General features: G+C 43.3%; 1 protein-coding gene across 13 annotated transcripts in view; it reads right to left on the bottom strand.

Moving 5' to 3' along the window:
• The window catches only part of CAMK2B (calcium/calmodulin dependent protein kinase II beta), a 209,361-nt gene that overhangs the window by 23,298 nt on the left and 160,011 nt on the right, over positions 1-26,052 (bottom strand). For 2 of the 13 annotated variants that reach the window (XM_081890914.1, XM_081890924.1), the window contains exons 14-21: positions 24,751-24,788; positions 24,261-24,332; positions 16,250-16,294; positions 9,390-9,438; positions 4,491-4,610; positions 3,514-3,642; positions 2,398-2,526; positions 675-803 (exon numbers count right to left, since the gene is read on the bottom strand). In XM_081890914.1, the coding sequence (XP_081747040.1) occupies positions 675-803; positions 2,398-2,526; positions 3,514-3,642; positions 4,491-4,610; positions 9,390-9,438; positions 16,250-16,294; positions 24,261-24,332; positions 24,751-24,788 (711 nt within the window). Of the gene's footprint in view, positions 1-674; positions 804-2,397; positions 2,527-3,513; positions 3,643-4,490; positions 4,611-9,389; positions 9,439-16,249; positions 16,295-24,260; positions 24,333-24,750; positions 24,792-26,052 lie in introns of all 13 variants that reach the window. The other 11 variants (XM_081890920.1, XM_081890923.1, XM_081890919.1 and 8 more) reach the window with 11 other exon arrangements.

Below are 26,052 nucleotides of genomic sequence, written 5' to 3'. Positions count from 1 at the left end.
CACTTGCACCCTCCTTGGGTGTTTTAATGTGGCTGGAATGTGTCTCTGAACTCTGATAATGTTTCTTGCTTGCCTAATGGAGAAGGGCTAAATTCGAACTCGTTGCTCTGCCCACTTTTGCCTCTGGCCCCACTCACCACTGGCATGTGGTTCCTGGAAGGGAATGAAGGAGCTTGGACTGATCTAATACATTTAAGGCTATTTCCACTTGAGGTATGGAGTGGGTACATCACTCTGGGGCTCTCTGCTGCCTGCGCATATGAGCATAATTTATTCAGGGCAACAATCCAAATTCAATTACTCTGAAGCAACCATTCTTAGGGTGGATCTACACACAGGAAAAAATGCTATAAATAAGTAGGAAATTAAATTGTTATAACAAAATAAAGTAAAAAACCTATGGAAAAACACCTGTAAAAATTTCCTGCTCTCTGCCGCCATCTGTTGTTGTATGCTTATAGTGCATTCAGATTGTTGATTCTTTACTAATGTAGCTGAGTCCTTATTCATTGGCGATGCAGGTAAGCCCTGTACAGTACCACCCAGCGAAACTGCCCCTGTTCAAAGTGCAAGGCCTTTCTTTTCAAGGAAAAACAAAAAGAGGGGGACCCCACAAGGATTCTACAGGGTGCTTACGATACTCCAGCTACATGCAGGCGATGCCTGCTACTTACACTGGAAAGGAAGAGGATTTGCAGCCCCTGGAGATGGGCTAGGCAGAGGGATGGAAGGCTTTGACTCTTCAGCCCCTGGAGGCCCAGACCCCTTTTTCACCATGCCTAATACATCAGACAGTTTGGCAGCTAGGGTGGGAGGAGGGAGAGAAATATGAGAAAACTAAACAGAAAAGTAATGGGGTGCGGAATGAATACACAATAAAGAACAAGGAGGAGGGAGTTTAGAGAAAGGAATCTGCTTGGGGGAAGGGACTTTTCATGTAGTGAGGATGTGGCTTAGCTTGCGTCAATGTCTACATTTGTTCAGATGTTCTTAAAGTTCCTGAGACTCTAAAGATCCCTTGGTTATTCAGGGGCTGTTGGTTCTTTTTTCTCTGCCATTATGGGGGGAGAAGTTGCCTTGGCCAGAACGATGGGACAAGCAGAGTACAGAATTATTTGGGATTACCCAGATTATCCCAAGAATGACTTGGGTTAGAAAGCAAAAATGTAAGAGCAAAATAATATTGAGAGTCCCAGTTACGTAAATATGGAGTTGCTTATTCAGGGTATCAAGCCTGATACAACCATGTCTTAACACTACAGTCCTCTTTTCTGATTGCATACACCAGAGGTCGACAACCTAAGGCCCATGGGCCGGTAGCAGGCCACAAGGCTTGTCTAACTGGCCCATGGTGACCCCCGCCGCCCTTACCGGAGCAGCGCGGGGACCGACTTCCAGGTTGATGGCGCCTGTGCACAGGCACTCCTTCGACCCAGATGTGTGCAGAAAATAGCATGTGCGCATGAGTGCAGGATGGAGAAGTATCTGTGTGCATTCGCAGACACTATTTCCGGCGCACTTCCGGGTCGGAGGAGCACCGGAAATAGCATGTGTGCACACACATTCCTCTGACCAAGAAGAGAGCGCATGCGCACACGCTCCGGCCCATCCTCCAACAGACAGAACGTCAACCGGCCCATCCTTTGATAAGGTTGCCAATCTCTGGCATACACAGTCCTTTTGCAACCTGGTGCCTTTCAGATGCTTTGGACTACTACAACTAATCCAGAACGTGGCAGCTAGACTGGTGACTGGGAGCGGCCGCTGAGACCACATAACGCCGGTCTTGAAAGACCTACATTGGCTCCCAGTACGTTTCCGAGCACAATTCAAAGTGTTGGTGCTGATCTTTAAAGCCCTAAACAGCCTCGGTCCAGTATATCTGAAGGAGCGTCTCCACCCCCATCGTTCTACCCAGACACTGAGGTCCAGCTCTGAGGGCCTTCTGACAGTTCCTTCACTGCGAGAAGCCAAGTTACAGGGAACCAGGCAGAGGGCCTTCTCGGTAGTGGCGCCCTCCCTGTGGAACGCCCTCCCACCAGATGTCTAAGAGAACAACAACTACCAGACCTTTAGAAGACATCTGAAGGCAGCCCTGTTTAGGGAAGCTTTTAATGTTTGATGTATTATAGTATTTTAATATTTTTTTGGAAGCCGCCCAGAGTGGCTGGGGAAGCCCAGCCAGATGGGTGGGGTATAAATAATAAATAATAAATTATTATTATTATTATTATTATTATTACTCCCATCAACCCCTTAGGCAGCACAAAACTCAGGACAAGGGAGGAGCCCTGCAACACTGAGTAGGGCAACTGCCTTACTTTATGGCTAGAAAAGCTACAAAGTCTCCTCAGCAGCAGTTCTGTTTGGCAGTCCCTGGTGCCGCATGCTACTTACACTGGAGAGGAACAGGATTTGCAACAACAGAAGGAGGGAAGGGCAAAGTGATGGAAGGCTTTGCTTCTTCTGCTTCTGGTGGCCCAGAGCCCCGTTTCACCATGCCTAATACATCAGAAAGCTTTGCAGCTGAGAGAGGAACAGATGGGAGCAGAGAGGGTGAGACAGGGAAAGAAACCCAATTTTAAAATGAAAAGGAAAGTACCAGAAAGCCATGCAAGAGAATGGAATCAAAGTAAGACAGCACGCAAGGAAGGCTTTGGGGTTCCTTCTAGTATTCACAAATTTGGAGCTTCATTTGCCCAATGGTCTCCTCAAATATTTTGTGTGGGAGCAAAGACCCATGTTAGTTTTTCAAAAAAAGAGATCCCTAATATGTTTTACTCCCAGCTCACACAAGCCTTCTCTGTGGCCTTTCCAACCCAGCATTAGCAGGAAAGAGTAAAATACAGCAGACCATGGACCATACATTGTCATGTTTCTTCTCTGTTCCCTGGACACTGAGGCAAGTCCTTTTCAGTGGTGGCCCCTGCATCAATGGGACATCCCAGAGAGAGATATGTAGCCTTATCATTGCCAGGCCATGGTCTGATGGCACCTGAAGCCCACCACCTTGCTAAAGTGCCTGGATGGGGAAACTCCTGAGGACCCCAGGCATACACTTTGAGTTCCAGGATGAAAAAAAAGGACAGGATATAAATGGAAATTGTGTATATATATATATATTTGAAAGTATTTTCATTCCAAGTTGTGTTTAACTAATGAAAGGCTTCTACGGCAGGGCTGCCATCCATCCTGATTTTCCAGGACATGTCATGGAATTCACTTCCAAAAATGGCGTCCTGGATTATTTTTCGGAAATCAAGCAAACGTCCTGGAAAACTGGCAATGGGGGTTAAATTGTGCCGAAAATATCTTCAAAACTCTTGTAGCTTTTACTATAAAAGGCTCAGCAACTTTGAGGGTTGTCTGAAAAAGTTCAACAACTGTTTGTGTGTCCTGGTTTTTACTTTGGAAATATGGCAATCCTATTCTATGGCGACCATGAAGGCCCTCTGGGATTTTGTGCCAAATTAACCCCCCAGTGCTGCAAACCCAGACCATCTTGCTACTTACACTGGGGAGGTAGAGGGTTTGCAACAGCTGGAGATATGCAGGGTGGAGAGACCAAAGTCTTTGACTCTTCAGCTTCAGGGGCCCCTGATCCCTTTTTCACCATGCCTAATACATCAGTCAGCTTGGGTACTGAGACAGGACAGAAAAGACAGGACAGAAAAGGTAGGGAGGTAGAGAAGGAAGAGAAACCAAGTATAATGGAACAAGAACAGAAGAATGAACAAACCCAGGAACATGGGTTAGGAAATGGAAACATTAAGTGGAAAAGGTGTCCATCAGGTACTATCTAGCGCCCCCTCCCCAACAAACACACAAATTGTGTTACTATATTTACATTTATTTATAGCTACTAGTGTCATACACTTACTAAATGTTTATCCACACTGTCAGAACAGACAGACCTATGACTTGTTCAGAGGTTGTGCGAAACCACTGGTTCCCACTATGTGATAATATCTGCAAGTGCCTCCGGCTCATGCACACCCCAACCTCTTCTGCATGATAGAGGAGAATATCAAACCTTTCTACTTTCAATTTTAAACTAACCTTAGTCCCCCATGGCATCTGAATTCAGATGAAACTATGGTTTATTTACACTGTGAGCCACAGTTTCAGATCCTGGCTTGTTCTCAACTCACAGGTTTTTTTTTATTTAAAAAAAACCAGTTTCCTGAGCTGCAGCATCAATGGTAGCTACAATTAGTTTTAAATCCAGAACTGATGCTTTCAATCTCCTCCCTCTGGTGCATGAAAGACAAGGAGAGGGGAAGTAACAGTGTGTGTGTGTGTGTGTGTGTGTGTGTGTGTGTGTGTGTAAGCCTGAGGCCCATGCAGGTTCACTTAAAATCACAGCTTAAAATTACATCTGAACTGGACCTATGACTAAAAGTCTGACGGGTCAACCACAGTTGAGTGGAAAGTTAAACTACAGTTGAGTGGAAAGTTGGGGAAAGGAGCACAGGGACTTTGTGACTTACAAGCAGCAGCAACAGCAGCAGCAGCAGATGGTATCGGAGAAGTCTGCAGACTGGGAGGAAGTTCAGGGACAGATCCTGGATTCAACTGGCTTTTTACAAGCTCATTATCAGCAGCCTTAACTGATGTGAATGGGTAAGAGAGGGGAAAAGAGAGGGAGGGGGGAAGGAAAAACAAACACCATAAAGCGAGAAATAAAAAGTTCCAAAGTAAAATGGCGGCTCTGATGGGAGAAAAGAGAGAATGGGAAAGAGGATGGCAAAATGGAATATAAAAGAGGAGAAAAACACACAGAGGAGGCAGGGCATCGTCTAACTAGAGGATTTCCACTATCTGTTTGCTTCAGCTGGTTTGTTCTCTGTCAATCCTTTACCCCAACTCCATCCCCTTCACTTGACCTCCCAGCTTGACCTCCTTTGAGAAGGGCCAAAGTTGTATCTTCAGAACATTGCATATTCAAGAGAGATGCTCATAGGATACAACTCTATCCTCGTGCCACGTTTGCAACATTCTTGTGGCCTGGTGTGAGTGCCAAATTGGGCGGGCAAATTCAACCTTGTGTAATCTGCTTGGTGTGCGCTTTTTTTACTAGCATACGGAGATCCACCATTGAGAACCAGGTGCAAAATGGCGGCTTCAGATGGTGGGGTGTGGCAACATACTCTTAGAATTAAGGAGAGGTGCCTCTAAGCACAAGCTCAGCCAAGCAATTTTTTCAGTATGAAAACTGAGTTTGCAGTCCTCACACATAAAAACACTCTCCTGTTCCCCGCCCCCGTGCACCATGAAACGAAGAAAGACATGTGTTTGCTCACTCCAGAGCGTCTGGAAATATATTCTGCACTTTATACACTGGAGTATTCGACATGTATTTCTCCTTGCAGCCGCATGGAGCAACACGTGTATCAGATCTATGAATCTAAGTAAATCTTTTAAAACTTGCTTAGCAGTGAGTGGTCTGTTCCTTGCAAAAGGGGTAGAAAGAGGGGAGTGTTGTAAACGTGGTAAGAAAAGTCTAACAACATATATTCCTAATGTTCCACTGTGCTGCTGATTTTTGTGAGTTTAAAACTCTGCTACTGGAGCTCTCTTGTGTTAGCCCCACATTTCAAATCCAGGAACCCAGCCAATTCTTTTGTTGTTCACGCACACAGGTGGGTTCACAAGGATTCATATATTTTCCTCCCACAAGCAGCCTAATATTTTTTTTTTGGGGGGGGGGTAGGAGGAGCCTTTTTGATTGTTGCTTTTGTTAAATAATTGTGAGCCATACAGTCATTGCTGATCAACTGCAAAACACATAAGTGATCTATCAGTAAGCTCCTGATCTAACGTCTGCCCACTCGTGTGCTAGATTACAAGGCTGTTTGCATTCCACTCTTTCCAGCACCACTAAGCTAGTTGTCAGCTTGAAAGTGGAAGCAATCTTTAAAGTCACTCTTACAGAAAATACAAGACTAGTCTGGTCGACCTACTCCCAGGTAATGTTGCCGAGAGAATTAGATGCCACCTGTTACAAAAACTGTGTGCAGCACTTATTTAATTTATGTCCCCCGCCAGTCAAAAGAAAACAAGTCCCCTCCCCACTACCAGGAGTGTTTTCCAGGACCCAAGAGTTACACTATAACAACTTAAAGAGGATATCCTTCAAAAACAAAAAATGCAGCTTAGGTACAAAGAAACACATGGAAGGACCTCCTACTGAACTCAGTGGGATTTACTTCTGGGCATACATGCATAGGATTACAAAGCCCACACACCCATTACCCAGCCCCGAACAGAACAAACCCAACTTCCTGTTGCTTCCAAGACAAAAGTATCCAGAGTAACAGGAAACACTTGAGTTCGCTCTCTTTACAATACTCTGTAACCCCACCAAAGAGTAACAATAAACATCTGCATCAATATTTGCTCTGCCTCCCGTGGCCAAACTTACACATTTTGCTTACACACACTCATGGAGCAGCATTACATAATGTGAAAAATGTGTCCCGGCCTTTTCTATAACTTGGGTCTTCCACAGGAGGGCCAAACCCACAGAAGTGGGTATTGCCCAACCTAAAGTTGATCATGCATACTGGAGCTGGGGCTAGAATCTGTTTGGTTTTCATTTTAAAATGAAAGAAAGTTGCAGAGAGAAAGAGAGTAAAGTGTGCTGTTCAGCAAAAGGCAGAGTGTCTTTTTTGCATTTTGTTTTTTTCAATGCAAACTGCACTTGCAAAAATACCCTGTTCTATACAACCATTAACAACAATGCAGGGGCTCTGCCTTCCTTTGCCTCCGATCATCCTAAAAATCGGTGGGGAAAAGTGGGCATATGTGGTAAAATGTATCTACGTGTGTTGCATGTTGCTTTAAAGCTTCCTGGGTCTGAAAAAGTGAAGGCTATTGACCAATAATGCTGCAAGGGATCTTGGGACACACATCTCTGACTGTACACTGCTTCAGTGGCACTCTCAAAGCAGGAATGAGGCAGACTTCAGGCTTGTTCAATCTACTTTGCGCTTTGTAGAACTTCAAGATCTTCCAACCAGAGCCAAGTGTAAAAGACATACACTTAGAATGAAAAAACTCTAAGCACATTCGGAACCTAGGAATTTGTTTCCAGTACCTGAACTGAACTGAGCTTACATTACTTTCACAACAAAATACACTCCTGCCTAGTCTTCTTTATTTCAGCTGTTAGATGGGAGAAGTTGTTTCGCTGTAAGCACTGTAAAATAACTAGGAGTCAGAAAGTCCTGCCAATCTACTGCAAATCACCCTGAGATCATCTGCCAGATTTGCTGTTCACTAGAATGGAAACGTACTGTTCATGCTAGCTTTGGGTTCAATTACAGCAAAAAAATAAAAATAACAAAACAAACCCAACAACAGAAAACAAATCTTCAGAATACAAAGGTATCTTGAGGACTTATAATTTGGGCTGTGCAAACTTTCAACCAGTTAACTGGTTAAATGATTAAAAACATTTCACCAACTGAAAAGGCCGCAAATCAATTGGGCAGCATGTGAATTATTTCCCAATTTGTCAGTAGCTTTCTCTTGTCCTGGGCAACCCAAAGTGACTTACAACCCAACAGACAGGCAACAAACCCCACACAGATACACTAAACCAAGAGAAATACGATTAAAAACACCCCACCTGGGTATGTGTGTATGGCAGGCATAGGCAAACTTGGCCCTCCAGATGTTTTAGAACTACAACTCCCACCATCCCTGACCAATGGTCCTGTTAGCTAGGGGTGATGGGAGCTGTAGTCCCAAAAACATCTGGAGGGCCGAGTTTGCCTATGCCTGATGCATGGTACAAAAATTGTAGACGGCAGATGCCATCTTAGCAGAGGCATTGCCTCTGCATCGTGTCCAAGACATTTTGCTGCCTCAGGTAAAGGAGAAGATGGTAACCCCTCACCACAATTCCATGTAAGAAGCTGCCTGGACTGGCAGTCAAATGTTACTTCTACACTGGCAACAGGGCAGTGTATCTGGCAGGACAGGTTTCATGGTGCATAGAACTTTGTCTCCCAGCACCTCACTGCTTCTCCCTGCCTCAAAACATATTTATGCCTAATGGTCCGACTGGCCCTGGTTTCTTCTTCACTTCCGCACAGGAAGGACACCTAGCACAGAAAGGTTGGCCATCTGTCATGGATGCTTTACTGTAATTGAGATTCCTGCATTGCAGGGAATAAGGTCCCTCAAGGTCCCTTCCAACTCCATGATTCTATTATTCTAATTAGGAGTAATATCACTGCTACTTCTGAAAGTTATTTTATAACGAATTCCTCGCCACCAGGTGTGCCAACTTGAATAAAATATTGCGGGGGCTCAGGTAAGTCCTTACCCCATATAATTGATCAGATGACCTGGTGCACACACACTATTGAATGGCAGTGCCCATAAGTTTGGGGGTGAGGTGAGGTTCTACACATAAATCTTCCTCTCCCCCCCCCCACCTGCTCACAACTTCACATTTTTAGCCGAAGATGACTAATGAGCACCATGTAATCTCTGCATCTTTTACTTTACCTTCAGGCAGCTCAAAGAGGCATGGAGCTCCTTTCTGCTGATCTAGATATATCACACATCCAAAAACAAGAACTGAAACATCTTTCCCAGCTCTAGCAGCTGAGATCATTCAACTGGATATGGGGCCTTGGGAAGATCTGTATGCAAAACTTGTCTTCTGCCAAAGTGAGATCGGTTTCCATCCCTTTTATTTTATTTGCTCTCCAGTGTATAACTAGAAATTCTCCCTAAGGAGATCCAGTGGAGAGGTGAAGCCAGAAACATTCAGTGTATTATTTTACACTGAAGCGGGGGACAAAGCAATTTGGATTCCCTATCACAGCTCAAGTAAGAGAAAGTTCTCGCAAGACTCAGTACCAACATCAACTGGGAACTATTTGTCCTGTATCTCCCAGGAAATCAATCACACAGTCATTGCCAGCATCAGGGACTGGCATCCCAGGGGAATTGCTGGTGACCCAGAAGGACCCAACCAGCTCTGATGCCTCCACAACAGCTGGGTTTGTGAGCCTCCATTTTATTTTCCCACAGTGCCTCCACACACACACACAAATACTGCTGGCACTACCACAGCCTAGGGGGACCCATCAACGTAATTTACCCAAAGCCCTTCCAAATCTAGAGCAGGCTTTGCAAATACTATATGCAAATACTACATTTGGCCTTAAAGTCCATAGAATCCTTCATCTGCTTGTGTTCCCTTGTGACAGAAGGTCCTTATGCTCCTATCCAAGGCCACATTCATTCATTTCTTCCAAGTGCATCCATATGGCTTCTCAAGGACACAAATTCTCAGGAGTGTACAGGTAGGTTTGCTTTGCCAGATTTATATGGCATGAAACTTCTGACTGACCCCTCAAGTCTGTTACCTTTCGTGTCCTCATCCTCTATGGTGGTGTTTGTGCTGTCGGAGGATTCCTGTGGAAACATACAGGGGTGGAAAAAAGGAGAAAGCGAAACATTAGTGGCTCTGGCCAGAAACAAATGCTGGAGGAGAGGTTGAACTTGCACAACTGGGCACATCAGAAGAAGGACCAGGGAGAGCTCAAAAGCCCTGCATCTAACGAAGTAATTATTAGGGGCACCCATTGTCTCTTTTCTTTCCTGCCTCTAACAGGAACATCTTTCAAACCAAGTAGGTTCAAAGATATAAATGGGATTTCTGCCAGGAGAAAATGCAGGGATGAATCTTGACCAGGAATAAGAAAATCAAGGCTCTCTAGATGTTCCTGGACTACAATTCCTATATTTCCTGATAGTTGGTCATGTTGGCTGGAGTTGATGGGAGTCCAAGTCCATCAACATCCCATATCCCTGATCTAGACTTCCAACATGACTACATTCCTGAGTTCTCTCCACCACGAGACATCAGAATTCCATATATCTTCCTTCAAACCCCTAATCTTTTCCCTTTTAAATGAATGCTCCCTGATCAAGTCTTAACTTCTCATCTTCACAAAGGAAAATAGTTGAAATTATGGCAATTTTAGAGCAAGTCCATAAATTTCTTGGCTTTGAATGTGGAAACCCACCATTTTCACCTGCCATGAGATCCTGAAAGCCCCAGGGAACCATTGGAATGGTATTCAGCTAGATTTTACTCAGAGTAGACCCATGAGTAAAACTTAGTTGAATACCACCATTAGTCACGATAGCTGTAGGTGCAGAGATGGCAGGCCTCCGAGGGCATAACTACACAATATGTTTATGAGAAACGAGAGCTTCCCTCCCTCCCATCCAATGCTAATTCTTGCAGAATGTTATACTGTGGACTATTATCCCCACCCCTTTTCCAGTTAATTTTAAAAAAACACCTAAATTTTGATTCCTAGCCACATTGTGAATGTACCATATTTTTCGCTGTATAGGACGCACTTTTCCCCCTCCAAAAATCAAGGGGAAATGTGTGTGCATCCTATGGAGCGAATGCAGGCTCCTTGGCTTCAGCGATAGCAACGCGAGGCCTCCGAAGCGCAGAGGGAGCGCTCCCTCTGCGCTCTGGAGGCTTCACATTGCTTTCGCTGAAGCCTGGAGAGCGAGAGAGGTCGGTGCGCACCGACCCCTCTCGCTCTCCAAGCTTCAGGGATAGCCGCCTAAAGCCTCTGGAACACAGCGGGAGGTCCCACTGCGCTCCGGAGGCTTCGGGTTCCTTTTGCTGAAGCCGGGAGAGCAAGACTCTCCCGGCTTCAGCAGAGGGGGAGAGATGCGCAGCGCCCCTTCAGCCAAGCAGGAGGAGAAATGGAAGGGGCTCCGTTTCTCCTGCCGCTTCGCTGAAGGGGCGCTGAGCAGAGAGGGGGAGATTTTTTTTTCTTGTTCTCCCCTCTAAAACAAGGTGCGTCCTATGGTCAGGTGTGTCCTATAGAGCGAAAAATACGGTAATGTACAGTAGCTAGGAGCAGCAACTGGAGACAGTTATTGGCTATCATGTTGTGCTTGCAGGCTTCCTGGAGGCATCTGATTGGCCATTGTGGGAAGCAGAACGTTGCACTAGATGGAGCTTTGATCTGACCTTAGCAGGCCTCTTTTTATATCCTAATGTTCTTTCTGTGTTTGTCTTCATGGGGAAACATTTGTGGTGCTACAACAATGCCAGGAGAAGATAGGGTTTCCAATCTTGTGTCTTCCTCTTGAAGGAACACATCCAGGACAGAATTTGGGGTAGGGAGGGGGCTGCTTAACTTTCTCCTGTCTACCAATTTCCCCTGCAAATGCATCCCAGGGAGTTTAAAGTATTTCTGCCATCTGAGAAGCAAAGCACCTCTCCTTCCCGTCTACCAGCTCCCTCCACAAACGCCCTTCCCTACACTGAAGTCATCTTGACAAACTTGGATTCTGAATCCTCATTTGCCAAGGCAACGCATTCTCCCACCCTTAACTGTGGGCATCAATGATCACACTTTGGGCAAACAATTCCCACCAAATCCCAACCTATTATACCGTGCCAGATTATACCCTGTAAAGAATAAGCATAATTTAGAAACAAAATGAGCTCAGAAAAGAATCCTGGGGAAACATTATCTCTTCTTAAGAGTCACCTATGGGAACCAAACACAGAATAGTGCACCTTGCCAAAAATACAAACATTTTAGTACACGGTACATCCAGCAATTAAGGAAGAAAGAGAAGCATATACTTATAGCAGCGCTTTTAATCTCAAAAGTGTTTTGCAGAGCTTGTCCTCTCACTGAATAGAGGAGAGCTCTGTGTCGCGAACGCTGTATATTCAGCTCCTGGGTGTAAATCCAGCCCACTTCTGCTGCCCCGCTGATCAGGCCCATCATTACCCTGTCAATAACAGAGTGCCTGGGAACAGCTGAGCAGTATGCTTAACCTTCTCCACTGTGCTGCAGACTCTTCTGGCTGAAGAACCCGCACTCCTGCTTCTGTCCTACAGCAGGTGTAGCAGTTAGCACTGTCCAGAGCAGGAGGCCAGTAACGAAAACAAAACAAATTCTGGACAATGTAAGATCACAGACCCTGTGAATGGGTGGAGGGAGTGGAGCATCAAGCTGAAAAGAACCATCAGCTCCAAGTGACAGTTGCCCTGGGACAAAACAGCGTGAGAGGAGCACCCTCTGGCTCCTGCCATCAGCCAGGAAACCTAGGGCTGCTGGGAAGCTACACCTTCTGCCTCCCAAGAATAATATTGAGACAAAGGGGAGGCCAGAGTGGCAACAGCTACAAGGAACCCACTTCTCCCCTCCCTGCCTGAAAGAATACTCTGCTCCAACTCCCTCTGGCCCAGAGACTTGAGAAGCAAAGGGAAAGAACCCTCTGGCTCCATCTATTGGCCAATGGAACAAGAGCCACCAACAAAGGAAGACCAAGCTGGGCCAAACTGGATAAAAATGCCCAGCACTTTGTTCCTGCCTTGAAGATCTCCCTCTTCTTTTTCCTTTCTCTTCCCTTTTTGTGCACATCTGATCTTTCTAGTTTGCAAGCCTGGTGGCAGGGCCTCTGTCTCTCTGTGTGCGTTGATATGAGCCACTGTGGAAGACAGTCATTGTCTGGAAAGCAGGATAAGAATAGAGTAAATAAGTAAAGCCAAGGGGCTCCATTCAAGGTGCATACAATCAGCCCCAACAGTCATGCCAGCTGAGAAAGGTCTCTATGCAAAACTGAAGGGGGTGAGGGAGAGGGAGGGAGAATGCTATTCTATGTAAGAGGAGGAGCTGGAATCAGATTTGCTACCTCTGGTATGGCTTTCAACACTGGAACCCGATTTCTGGATTCTGGAGACTTCAGGGCTCGTTTTTTTCTGTTAACTCGTGCCATTTGGTGGCAGGGTTTTGCGATGTAGATAGCTGGCTGCTACCGCTGCCCAGGGGTCAGGACTGCAAACCCACTTTCCCTGTAGGAGGTCACACTATAACCTCCTGGAGGGAAATCTCGCCGAATCATTTAAAATTCCTCAAGCCTATGAATGAAAAAGAATTTGGACAAGTAAACAGCCAGCGCTTGAGGAATCACACTGGTACTGTCACCAAGGAAGAAAAATAAAATGACTTATTCAATTCTCTTGAGGAGCATCCGGATATGCTATTGTCTGCTTCAAATGGTCCTACTCTTAGGTGATATTCTGCAGGCTGTGAATGCAGTTTAAACAAAAGTTGCCCTGATCCTCTGCTGCCCTTGCTTCTCTGCTGTTGTTTCTGAAAGCAAACTGCTTTGCATTTTTCTTATAATTATTGGAATAAATTAGAACACATCAAATTTTGCAGAAAGGGTCAAGAAATTCAAAGACACTTCTGGCAAGGGGGAAAAGGCTGCAAAACCATCCAGACAAGTGCATTTAACACCTCTGGATCTTAGGCAATTCACTTATCTGGTATTTCACCAGCTCCACGAGCTCCACGGGGCTGAAGGTCCTTCTAACCAGCTTAGATGGCTCTCACAAGAGATCAGACAAATCCATGGAAGGCAAGTTAATCAATGGCCCATATGACAGCTATATGCAATAGGTTCAGAAAGAGCGCACTTATGTGTACCAAGTGCTGGAAAGCCATAGTGGGAGAAGCCTATTGGCTTTCATGTTCCTGTATGTTTGCTTCCTTGAGGCAGCTGATCAGCCACCCTAGGAAACAAGAGGCTGGACTAAATGGACTTTACAGAAGACCTGCGCTCTTCTTATCCTATTAGTTTGTGTGTGCCTCGTGGCACATTTTCAGAAATTGCTTATTATTATTAATTAAATTTATTTATGATGTCACAGTGTTTCTCAAATGCTTTGAACTCTGCCCTTCTAAACTTATGCCACCTTTTCTGTAGGTGGACGGGGATGAGTAGTTCTGATAATCTCCTGCATGGATGAATATGCAGAAATCCTTGCACGCTGTATATACATATAATCTACTGCACACTAATATCTACAGACAGGGGTAGTGATATCACACTTGGGAGCAAATGCCATTGATTTTATTTATTGGCCAGATAGATGCACAATTCCATTGCCTTACCAGGGAGACACAGCATTAGAAAACCAAAAACCTCATCAAAATTACCTACTGAAAAAGGGCTCAAATATGTGCTCTAATGTATACTTGGTTGTATGTTAAGGCTCATGAAAAAATTATAGGAAAGTATATTCTAGGAGAAGGATCATACCTCAATGGTAAAACACAGGGTCAATCCCTGACATCTCCAGGTAAGACTGGATATTATTTCTGTCTGAAACCCTGGAGAGTCACTGCCAATCAGTGGTAGTAAACTAAATGGACCAGGCATCTGACGCAGTACAAGACAGTTTCCTATATTTCCAACTATATTCTTATTTCTCTTTTCTTAAAAAAGCCATATATCACATGGGGAGATAAGCTGTCTTTGTTCCTAAGAAGTTTGGCTACTGCTTGCTTTTTTTTCTTTTTTTGGTCTACCTGAAGGTCAGAATAATTTCAGCAACAGCTCTGGCACAAAAGGTGATTCATGAAGCATAAAAATGGTAGGGTTGTGTTTTCCTTATTTTTTATGTATGAAGAGGGTTCCAATTTTCCAACTAAAAATGAACAAACTCTTGCTTGTGTTTATTGTCAGAACTATAGCTTCTTTTTTTAGCACTACTGGATACTGGAACTGGCTGAATTCTGGTACTATAGGTGTGGGGGGTATAGGAGGTAGGATTTTCCATTTATGAGGTATGCATGCTAATCCTGTTCAATTGTTGAAAAACACCAAAAACAGCAAAGGGGAAAAATTATTCTCTTATAGATCACATTTCGGGGGATCTCTGAAGCTATGATAAAAAACAGTAGATTTACTGTCTGGAGATGGCTCAAATATGATTAAAAGGTTTCCTTAAACCTAGAAGACAACTGTTCTCTCCCTGACAAAAGGGTCAGTGATCTCAATGTAAGAGGAGTTAATGACAACACATTTGAAGCATGCAAAGAAGCCTGACAGGCTCTCTATAAACCAGAGTCATTATAGTAGCAGAAGAAGGGTTTGTGCCCAATCAGAAGACAGCTGCAGGATCCAATCATAGTTCAGCATAGGGTCCCCATGACCTTTAACCAAATACGTACAGCTTTTATTTTCTGACATCAATGCATAGGTTACATTTTACTTTTTCAAAACAGATCAACAGCATTATTCAGCTTTCACTATATACACTTAAAGCAGGAAATACACTATCCAGAAGATGGAAAAAGAGAGGAGGGCACAATTGTTTCTACAATTTGTTTGCCTGGCCTCTACCCAGTCTTAAGTGTTTTTTGGAAACTCTGGTCGCCTTCCCCAAGCTCCATTTAATGGCTGTGCCAGATGCATTGAGTGAATGGGCTTGAAGAGGAAGCATAATAATGATGATAAGAAATTAAATCCCTGTGGCAGAGAATGGGTAAGAAAATGCTGGTTTGGGTGGAGGCGAGGGCTGTGTCCGAGCAATGGATGATTGTGGCATGGAGTAATTATGTCGTTCCTCAGCCAATCCGAGTTCTTGGATTGGTCTTTTTTGGTCTGCCTGGCTGCGTTCTTTCACTTCAGAATGAAGGAGCTCACGATTGCTGCCCTCTGGTTAGCTCCTCTGGGGTCAGAGTAGAGGCTTTCTCCCCCATCCTAACACCCAGAACCAACAGCTAAGGATAACCACACCAAAACACACATCATTGCAGATGGCAACTGAGGCAAGTAGCATTCCCCCAATCTGTAGCTTTTGGCTACAACCCAGACTATTTGATTCATTCTATCTCTGTGCCTAAAAAGCACCAGAGGAACTTTCCACCAGAAGAGGTGGAGAACCTAACCTTTATGATTCTCCAAAGAGGCAGAATCTTTTCAAACCAGAGCTGGGCCATCAGTCTCAATGACATGGCTGGATTCATATTGGTGCATGTGAAAGAAGGGAGAGAAATGAGGTAAAACACAGCTCCCAGAGAACTATTCTATCTTCTTGGGCATACATTGACTCATTCATGAAGACTAGGCCTCAAGGAAAAGCTCCGTTGAGCAGCTCCACTTCAGATTTATCTGGCTTCCTTCAGATTTATCTGGAACATGCTTCCCAATAAACTCCAAAGGGCAACCTTTTTAACAAATGTCTACCATAGGAGGCAAGTGGATTGGGTTCTATCTTATGTGGTTTCAGGCATACTGAAACAGACAAGAGGTGCAAAACCTGAGCCTACAGTCTGTCCCCAGAGGTGAAAATACACAGCAATGCAAGGAGCAGAAAGTCAATTTTTATCCAAGATTACAAAAGGGCAAACTGAGGAGAAGGAAAGACAGGCAGCAGTACCTTAATGCCGTCCACTGGGTTATGGATAACGGTGGTTTGAGGTTCCTACAGAGGAAGAAAGGATGAACCAAAGAACAAAAGGAAGAAGATAAAAGAAATGAAAGAAGAGATAAAGAAGAAAAAAAGGTGGTAATTTGAAGAGACAGGGGAAGAAATGGAGCAGAAAATGGCAGTAAAAATGTGAAGAAAAGGGAAGAGGGTGGAAAAAGACCAAGACCCACATGAGAGCAGGGAGGGGAAACAGAATGGAAGGGAAAAAGCAAAAGGTAATTAGTTCAGCAAAAGGCAAATGATTAACAAACAGAAAGTGGCAGAGTAAATCAGGGACAGAAGAATCGAAACTGGATTTTTCATGAATGAAACCAAAAAATCATATTCAACCCCATGGCAAGATTGTTGTGAGCCCCTTGGAAATGGAGAGTGGAAGCTGACATTGACATTCAACCTTTCTGCAAGCCAAAGAAACCATTGCAATAGGGAAAATGATAGGAAGCGCCAAGGAGAAGAGAAAATGGCAGGAATGAGCTCCCCAAGGAAGTGTGGTCAATCCATACCATGGCAGTTAACATCTCAATACAGGCTCCACCTGAGATCATAGGGAAGAAGAAAAAGAAAAGAAAAAGAAGAGCAGAAGGCCCTTTGACCACATCCCCTAGTCCTGAAGAGAACTTTTCATTAAGAATGAAAGTCTATCCCATTCAGAGACGCTTCCTCTAGAAGGATGCTCTGGCGTATACCTTTCACCCATAGCAGCTCTGTGCAGAAGGATTTCACAAAAGGGACTGGGTTCTGAAGACTGCTCCTAGTGCAACCAATATCACCCTGCAAAATGCTAATAATCTTCATCGCTGAATACTTACCTTTTGCATCAGTGTGGTGGCAGGAAAGCTGACCATACTTTAAGAGACATTTAAGGTGTACTTACCTGGAAGAAGGTCCTACGAGGTGAGCCACAAAAAATGCACCACATTGTTTTTGTTTTTTTTAATGGGCCTTTTTAGGTCTGTGACAGCTGGAGTGAATATTTTGGGGTTTTTTTTTTAAGTATTAAATGAGCTAGACTATTACATCATATTATTTTTGCCTGATTTGCTAGGAGCAGGTGATCAGATGCAAAAAAAAGTCAGGGCTTTGATACCTTGGCTGACTCTAGACACATCAAGAAAGTGATTCAGTTAAATGTGCTGTAAACTTCATGCAGGGAAATCCCATTGGTGAAAGGCAGGACTCCACAGCGCCATCTGGTGTCACAGTGTTATAACATCTATAAAGCACTTTATCTTTACGAATGTAGCTGAGTCCCTTGAGTAGCTAGAGAAGAAAAGTGAACCAATACTGAACTAGATTGACTAAAAATCTGATCTGCTACAGCAGCTTCCTTATTCTTCAAAAACGTACAAAAGTAGCTTGATTAGGTCATTAATTATTTCATTAATCAATTTTGGAGCACTCATATTTTTTCAAGTTGCATAACTGCCATAATAGGAACAGTTTTAAAGGGAATCATTTATTAGCAAGAAGCAATCTCTTAAAAAACTGATTACAGTTCACACTTTCCCAGATTATTCTGGTGTTCCACTGTTCTCCCTCCACTGTTGAAGGCAGGATGCCTCTGAAATTTCAGTTGCAAGAAATCACAAGGCTTTTGGCCTGATCAGCAGTGCTCTTCTTATGATCTTAAGTCTTCCCCACAGCTGACACTTAAAATCTAGGTCCTGCAAAGTGGCTAATGCTGCAGACAGAATATTAATCATTATCTTGGAGAAAAATCAATGGGACTCTATTTTTGTGGCTTGTGTTGGAAGGCTAGAGACCGCAGCTGATCCCAGGTGAAGCTGATTGGTCTGCAAAAGGGCAGGTTCTATATAGATGAACGGCCCATAGCCATGGTAACTAGCGTTACCCATTCTGGAGGCAAGCTGGTATTGGCAACCAAAGCAAGAAGTCATTATTGGCTTTGTGGGGAATGAAACAAAGCTAAGTTTGATGTTTGCTGCCCAAAGTCAGTTCTCATCTGAAGAGGCTGGAACGGTGGGTGGGAATATCTGCTGTGGGTAAATGGGACTGAATGGAGGCAACATAAGCCCCACATTTCTTTTCAAGATCCAAAGTTGCTTTTCTCGCCCCAGCAGCACACTTTGAATGGGAGCATTCACCAGCTACTTCCTAAAATTCACAGCTCCACAAGGGGCTCTGACTATGGAAGTCATTGAGTGATTGGCCCTTTGTTCTTTCAGCAGAGCCAAGATTTCTCTCAATGGACAATTGGTGAATTGGACTGGAAAAGACATCCATTTCGTAATGTCAAAAGCACCGTTTTTCAACCCAGTTTCTCTGGAGGTGCAAATATTTGTTCTTTTGGCACTGTTACAGAAGGAAGCTGTAGCTTACTGCTGTTGCCACACTGTGCCTAAAGAACTTGACATTCTTTCCCAAACTGATATTAACTTCTGGGGACTTTGCATGGTGGGAAAAGAATCATCAGGCTTTAGGTTATTTTCTGGACTTCTTAATATCAAGCAAATAACATGTTTGAATGGGACAAATTCAGTACCAGTTTTAGAAAACGTTTCAACTTCAAATGCAAGGAGGGGAAATGTTTGGCACTGCTTGAGACGATATATACCAGACCAGCAATTACATGCTCTATTCTCGCTGGAAGTAATAGTTTATAATGTAACTAAAAGATTTCAAAATGCCTCTTTTAAACCGATAAAAGCAACTAAGTGGGATGCAACGGCAATAAAATGCTTGAAAGGAAGGAATAAGAAAGGAAGCTAGAAAAGACAGGTGCACTCTGCAATCTGAATAGGGCCGTATCATATAATAGAACAGCCATATAGAGCTGGCTATACCATAAGGATAATGCCTGAAAAATTCTACAAAACTTTGCTATTCCATTACAAGGGCTCATCTATGTGTTTTTTACACAGTGGAAATTCACATTACATTACTGGAAAATTGCATGTTGCCTAGAGAAGGTAGGTTATATGGCATTTGACAATATTGCAAACAGACAATTATTTGAGGACTGAGTGCTCACTGTCCATATCCTGAACTCCATAGGGAGGCATGGCTGCAATGTATCCATTTATCCCAATATATACTCACTTGGCAGAAGAGGGCTACCACAAACCCTACAGGGCCTGGGACATCCTGATGTAAGCCATTACGACATTACTGGTGGAACTTGAAACAGTAACATATTCGGGGTGGGGCTTGGAACCTTACTGCTACTTACAGCGCAATCCTGTACATTCCTACTCAAAAGTAAGACCTGCTGAGTTCAATGGGGTTTACGCCTGGGTATGTGGCTAGAAGAAAACAGCCTCAGTATCCCAACCTGCAGTAGCGTGCCTCGTACATTTTGAGCAATAATGCAATCAAACATGCAATTTTATAGAGCTCACGGCATCTACTGGTTAGATCTGCTTCTGAAAAAAACCCTCAATTTCTAGTTTCAATATAGGCATGGGGAAGGGCCATAGCTCAGCGACAGAGCATCTGCTTTGCATGCAGAAGGTCCTGTGTTTCAGTGCCCAGCATCTCCAGGTTGAGCTGGCAACAACCTGTCTCTGAAACCCTGGAGGGTCAATGCCAATCAGCGTAGATAACACTGAGCTAGATGGTCCAATGGTCTGACTCAGTATGTCAGCCTCCTATGACCCACTCTGTCCTTTCCTGTCTTTGAAGTTACAGCATAAGCTGTTGCCAAGAGGTTCCTCAGATGGTGATCTACCGATGATGGTGAGGCCCATCAGCATGCATCTTGTGTGATAGATAAAATAACTTGGACATCAGTCAATTCAAGTTTGATATGCAATGCCCTCTAGTATACAGTAGAAGAACAAAAGAAAATGTTATCTAATTGGTTGGATCCAGGCTAAGTTAGCTAAACTTGGTTTGACTGAAGTCAATGGAACTTAACAAAGACATGACTAACTAGTTCCACTGATTTTGGCTGGCCCTTAGTTCAAGTAACTTACTCAGGATCCAATCCAATAAGCTTTAAGCTTCTCCAAATCACCTCTGAGAATTTAGACACTTTTTCTACAATTCTAATTCCTTTACATGACAATGCATCATTCATTTGTTAGTGCTTGTGGCAGAACTGGAAAGTTCTGAATGGTTCCTGTATGTATTATTGAGAGCACTCAGTTCATAGTATTTTCTTTGAATTTGTATAAGATGATAGCAAAATAACCATGCAACTTACCAGTAGTCTGGAATGCTCACGAGAACACAATAGGCTATTGCAATAATGACAAACACCTACACTTCAGAAATATTTCACAGCCACAATAAATCATTTAACTAATCAATCATTGGCAATGTATGGGACAGGTAACCTGTGATAATCTTGTGAATGGTCATCAATTGGTTGAAGAAGGTTGTATGGTAAAATTAAGGATGCCTGAATTTCAAATGAGCGGTTGGATCCCATACAAACAAAAGTCTTCTGATGAGCGCACTTGATGAGGATTTATCAGAATTTCAAAAATGAACATAGAAAAGAAATAAACTTTCCATACATATAGCTCAGTGGTGAGGAACATGTAGTCTTCCAAATGCTGGACTCTCAACTCCCATCAGCCCTAGCCAACGTGGTCAATGGATGATGGGAGTTGAAGTTCCAACAACATTTGGAGATCACACATTCTCCATCCTGGTACTAGACAAATGTAACAGACACAATAGATTTGTGGAAGCCAACACAAACAAGTCCTTCCAGGTTTTGCGAACTGCATAAGAGCCACCCAAGTTAAATTCTAAGACCAAACCATTCAAAACTTGTTTGAAGAAACGTCAAGCAGTATGAAGCTACCGAATAATAAATAATTTGTTATTTTCAGTGTGACGTTAAAGTGACCCACATGAGGTTGAATTTAAGCCAAAGCATGTTTTAAGGAGAACATAATCCCAGCATGCGATTGGCAAGACCCACGTTTCTGTGCTTATTTGACTGAAAATGCCTGCTCATACTGGAAAAAATGGATCCTGTGAAGCCATTTGTTAAGGCCAGAAAGACTAACAGGCCAATCTGTTACTCCCTATGCAGGATTACTTATGCAGAACCAATTGGGCAGCACTTATACTAACAAGATGCTGAAACAGATTGATGGCAAGTTGAAATGTTCTGCCTCTACTTTTATGTGTGTGTATGACAACACAATACACAAGAAAGGACGGGACGGGACTAGAAGGTGGAATGAATGCCCTCGTTTCCTTCCCTAAATCCTTGTGTCTTTTATATGCCCACAACCAACATGCAGAATTGCAAGAGTGGATAATTGCTTTCCCCTCTGTTGGGTCTCTGTGTGACAAAAAGGACACGAAGCTGAGGTTAATTGCTAAAACTATTCTGTCAGAACAAAAATTCTAATTCTATGTCCTTTTTAAAGCACATTCAGTAATTGTTTTGTTGGCACTATGCCTCTCCCCGACAGTTGATGCACAATTCTAGCTCAGTACCTCTGACTAAAGTAGATCTCTTATAAATAGATACTCTCTGGGGAACTCCTCCGCTCCTGCTTCTAGCAATCTTTAACCTTAAAAAAGTTTGTGCTGTCTTATTCAGTGTTTGTCTGACAGACAAAGAGATGGGCATTGCAAGAATTTCTTCAGCAGTTCTGCTACCCCTTAATCTGCTTTGGACAGGTGATTGGGAATCAATGCGTAGAAGAGGCCACAGGCCAAGGTCTGTGACATGGATAATTTTCGATCTACATATACTATTTGGGAGTCTGATAATTGGGCTAGAGCATGAGAAACCTACCCTGGATTGATTCAGCAGCTTAAGGAAACAGAGGTTACAAGGGAAGGAAGGGTTAGTTAAAATGCTGAGAAAAACACAGTTCTACCAGCAATGGTGATTTTGTCTCTGAATTATACTATGGAATAAAAGCATTTAAACAACAGACTTGACATACATAGTCTAAGAATGGATTACTTCAGGTTAGCTGCCACAGTTTTAGGGGAGGGGGAAAATGCTAGCCCCACAATAAAATGGCATTAAAACCCTACCTGCCTTTTGAAAAATCTTATAATTGGATGAAACAAAAAAAAAGTTTGATTTTTTACTTTTAATGTCTAGATTAAAAACAGAAAGTGATATGTGAAAAGTCAATTCTCACATCACCTTTATGATGTGGGTGCCCCTGAGATACAGAATCACATAGGGCCATAACCGCATGGGAAGCCATGTATGCAAAACAGTTCACACAAGTAGAGGGTAATTTTAACCATCTTAGTGGAAGCATTCACTTCTGGATGTGATTAAAATCACCCCACTATATGGTGGCGCTACTTCAGTCATACAGAATTTGACATCTCAGTGCCATTCATGCTAGAAAGGTCTTCAAGTCTAAGCACTCCTTTTCCTTATATATGATGCTCAAATCTGACTCTTGACTGTTTAAATATCAAACATATTCAGAGCCACAATGGTTTTTAAGCGGCCCTGAAGCACTGTATTCTAGCCACTCAGGTCTGCATTATTTACAGGCACTGGCCCAATTCAGATGTAACAATAGTGGACCAAGAACAAGCATTGTGCCTGCATGTTTCAAACTCTCATTTACTCTTCTATTCTCTTGTATGGGGTTATCGAAAGCTTCTGAGGTTTGTTAAGCCACAGATTCCTGTTAGATATGATCAGGGAGATGTGGTTTGATCAGTCTACAAACAAGAACCTCAAGCCAAGAGCAGATTTTATGGTTTGATATCCTTATTTGTAGTCACAAATTAAATTACAGTTTCCTGGTTCAAATATAATGGAAACTATGGTTCAACAAACCCTGGAAATTTTCTGTCGTGGCAGATGAAAGAAAGGAGGAAGGAAAAGGAAGTACAGAGGCAGAACACTTGTCCTTTGTCCAATAAATAATGTTTTCTTGGACCAACTGGAGCATCTTTATATACTCAGAAATAATTATGCAGTTGGTTTTATAGGTTTCCTAACAAACTCAAGTCAACATTGCTGGCATTTTGTTAATCATCTTTAGATTTCCTAATTTTACTTGTAAAATTCATTCTGCTACAATTTGCCTGAGCACTCTAACTTAGGGTGGTGCATAATGTTTTTTTTATTATTGCGACTTGCCCTTTTTAAGGAGAAAAATGCTTGTTTCTTCATTGGGTTCCATAATGAACCTTCTGCCCTCATCTCTTATTTCAGGAACAACTTTTGGTAGAGCAATCCAGCAGTGTGGCATGCCATATTGATACCAATACTTGGCTCCCACCATCCAACATGATTCTACAACCAGTGGATCCTTGACATTTCTCAACACAGTCCTAAGAAAAGTTAGGGTTTGTTTTTTGCAGTTTGGGGTTTCCATCCACAGGCGGCAGTCCAGGGACTGATATGGCTGCTTGGGCCCCAGGGGAATTTCAGAGAGAAAAACATAAAGGGGACAGACTGGTGTGGCAAATGAGGCCTCTGAATAGTTCAGGTGGCTGGTGAGGTGTGGAAGACCTACAATACACTATTTTTTATTGCTTCTTCCCAGAAATGATAATACTCTTTGCCCTGGTAATCAGGCTCTGAATCAACAGCTAAAATTTGCTTATCTCATTGCAGTGTTATGAGAACTACTGTGTTATGAGAACCTAGGAAACTGCAATCACCATAGAACCTTTTGGCAGACGAATGCTGCCAGGGAACAGGTTGAATTTAGAAATGATGAATGTTAAATTGGGTTCTAAATGGGTCCAGCTGAATAATGAGTTAAAAATCTATGCAAAGGATCTATGGCAAGACCATGAAGAACACAGCAGATGCCCCCACTAAAACACACACATATACACACATCTGTGTTGCAAAAACAGCAGACAGCAATACATGGCAGCACACGTCGGAGCCAGTAGAGGCAGAATGAATGTCATTCAAAAAATACATCTCTATTGCAATCCCTAAGTAAAACCTACATTAGCAAAACAATAGGCAAACCACAGTGTTCCCACGATCTTTTGCCAGAAGGATTGAATTAAAAGTACAAAAGAATCATACCAGCGCGGCTGGAGGAAGGGTCCCTTTCGGGCTGGTGACTCCGGTGCTGCCTTTGGTGCTGTTTGTTTGAGGCTGCAGGAGAGAAACAGACATATACCAAAAAAAAGAGAGAAGCCTCGGAACTGGAAGCCGAACAAACGCATTTGCCATGCACAAGTTTGCACCACCCAAACCCCCACAAGAGAAGGAATAGATAACCCCACATTCTACATGGCAATTATGTACAAATTATGTTCTGGTAGAGAAAGAAGACCCAAAGAGGCCTTCTTTGCAAAGTGGCAAAAAGTTGTAGTGATGGCAGATTGTCTACAAAACCGAATAGTTCTTCAAACCGGCAAAGTATGACTACTCCATAAACTGAATTTTTACAATCGGTTCTGGGCTATGGATACACAAGGAAAGTATGCAAATAAAGTGATCTCTCTTAATATGGCATAATTCCTAACCTTCCCCAACTCTTCGCCCAGAAAAGCCTCAGAAGGATACTTACCTTCACGCCGTCAGCTTTCTTGTTCAGTAAACTCTTAGCTGCTGCATAGGGAGGAAAAGAAGATATTTTAGTGGCAACTCCCCCAGTGTCCCGAGACATATTCTGGGCTGCCTGAATAGCCAAAAAAGAATTACACAAGCCGCATTGATGCTGTTTCCTCATCAAATGCTAAAAGGAGGCTTGAGAACAATGGGTAAATCCCAAGCTCTATGAGTGTGGGCAAAGGCCCAACCTATGCCTTAGCCAAACGTAGAGGTGTGGAGGACAAAGTGCCTTGAACAGCCAGTTTCCCAAAAGAAGGGAGGTCAGCAGGGGGGCTGCGATACTTCTGTGAAGTGGACATTTCACTTGATAATACCACAGTCATTGCTGTTGTTTCTCAAACGGCCATTGGCTTGGACACATATTGGTTTGTCCAAACTCTGCAGAATCACAAGCAGGGAGTCTCTGTGGGACAGTGTTCAGCTTAACAAAGTGGCATTCTAAATGAAGTGGGACAGCATCCTTCTGTGGGTCAGCTCTCAAAACATTCTCTCAATCCATCACTTGGATAACATCCGGACTCTTCTTTATTCATTCTTTGGTGATCCAGATCTTTCTAATGATATTATCAGATTTCCCTTGCATGCACTGCCCATCTTAGCTAAATATATACTGGTTTCACTTCCACTGAAATTTATGCACTTTGCAAATGGGAACATTAGATTCCTTTAACACCACCTGATGCAGCTCATTCTCCAGCCAGTATGTGAGTTACAGATTTCCTTGACAGGTGCTAGGCAAATTTAGGGATGGTTACCTGCAACTCTTTGTCCTTTTACTCTAAGGGTCCTAAGATGGTTGTTGTTTTATATGAGCTGCAATACAAGCTGTCTATGGGACCCCATGTTCTAACAAGCATGTATCCTCAAGAACTTTGCTGCCTGAAATTTTAATATGCCTTATGTCATCCCAGCAAAGTATTAATTCAACCACTTAAATATGTCGCGATGCTACACTCCCACCATTTTGTAGGTATGTGAGAAAGCCTCTCTGTACTTACTCTCATCCTCTTTCCCTGATCACACCTGTTGTGAACTTTTTGCGCTTAATCCAGCTTTTGCCCATTTGCTGCCTTCCAGCCATGCTGGCTGAGGCTAGTTGTAGTCCAAAACATTGAGAAGGCACCAGGCTGGCGAAGGCTAATCAATCAAATGTTAATCTTTTCCCTCTGATACCCTGTAGATTGCAATTTCCATTCCCCCCCCCCCTTAAAAGAAGCAACATCACAATACAGCCTCATTTATCCCAACAGATTATGGA

The sequence above is a fragment of the Podarcis melisellensis genome, assembly GCF_964234715.1.
Source record: "Podarcis melisellensis genome assembly, chromosome: 15".
Lineage (NCBI taxonomy): Eukaryota > Metazoa > Chordata > Lepidosauria > Squamata > Lacertidae > Podarcis > Podarcis melisellensis.
The sequence above is the reverse complement of the archived record's forward strand: the minus strand, read 5'-3'. Positions and strand labels throughout refer to the sequence as shown.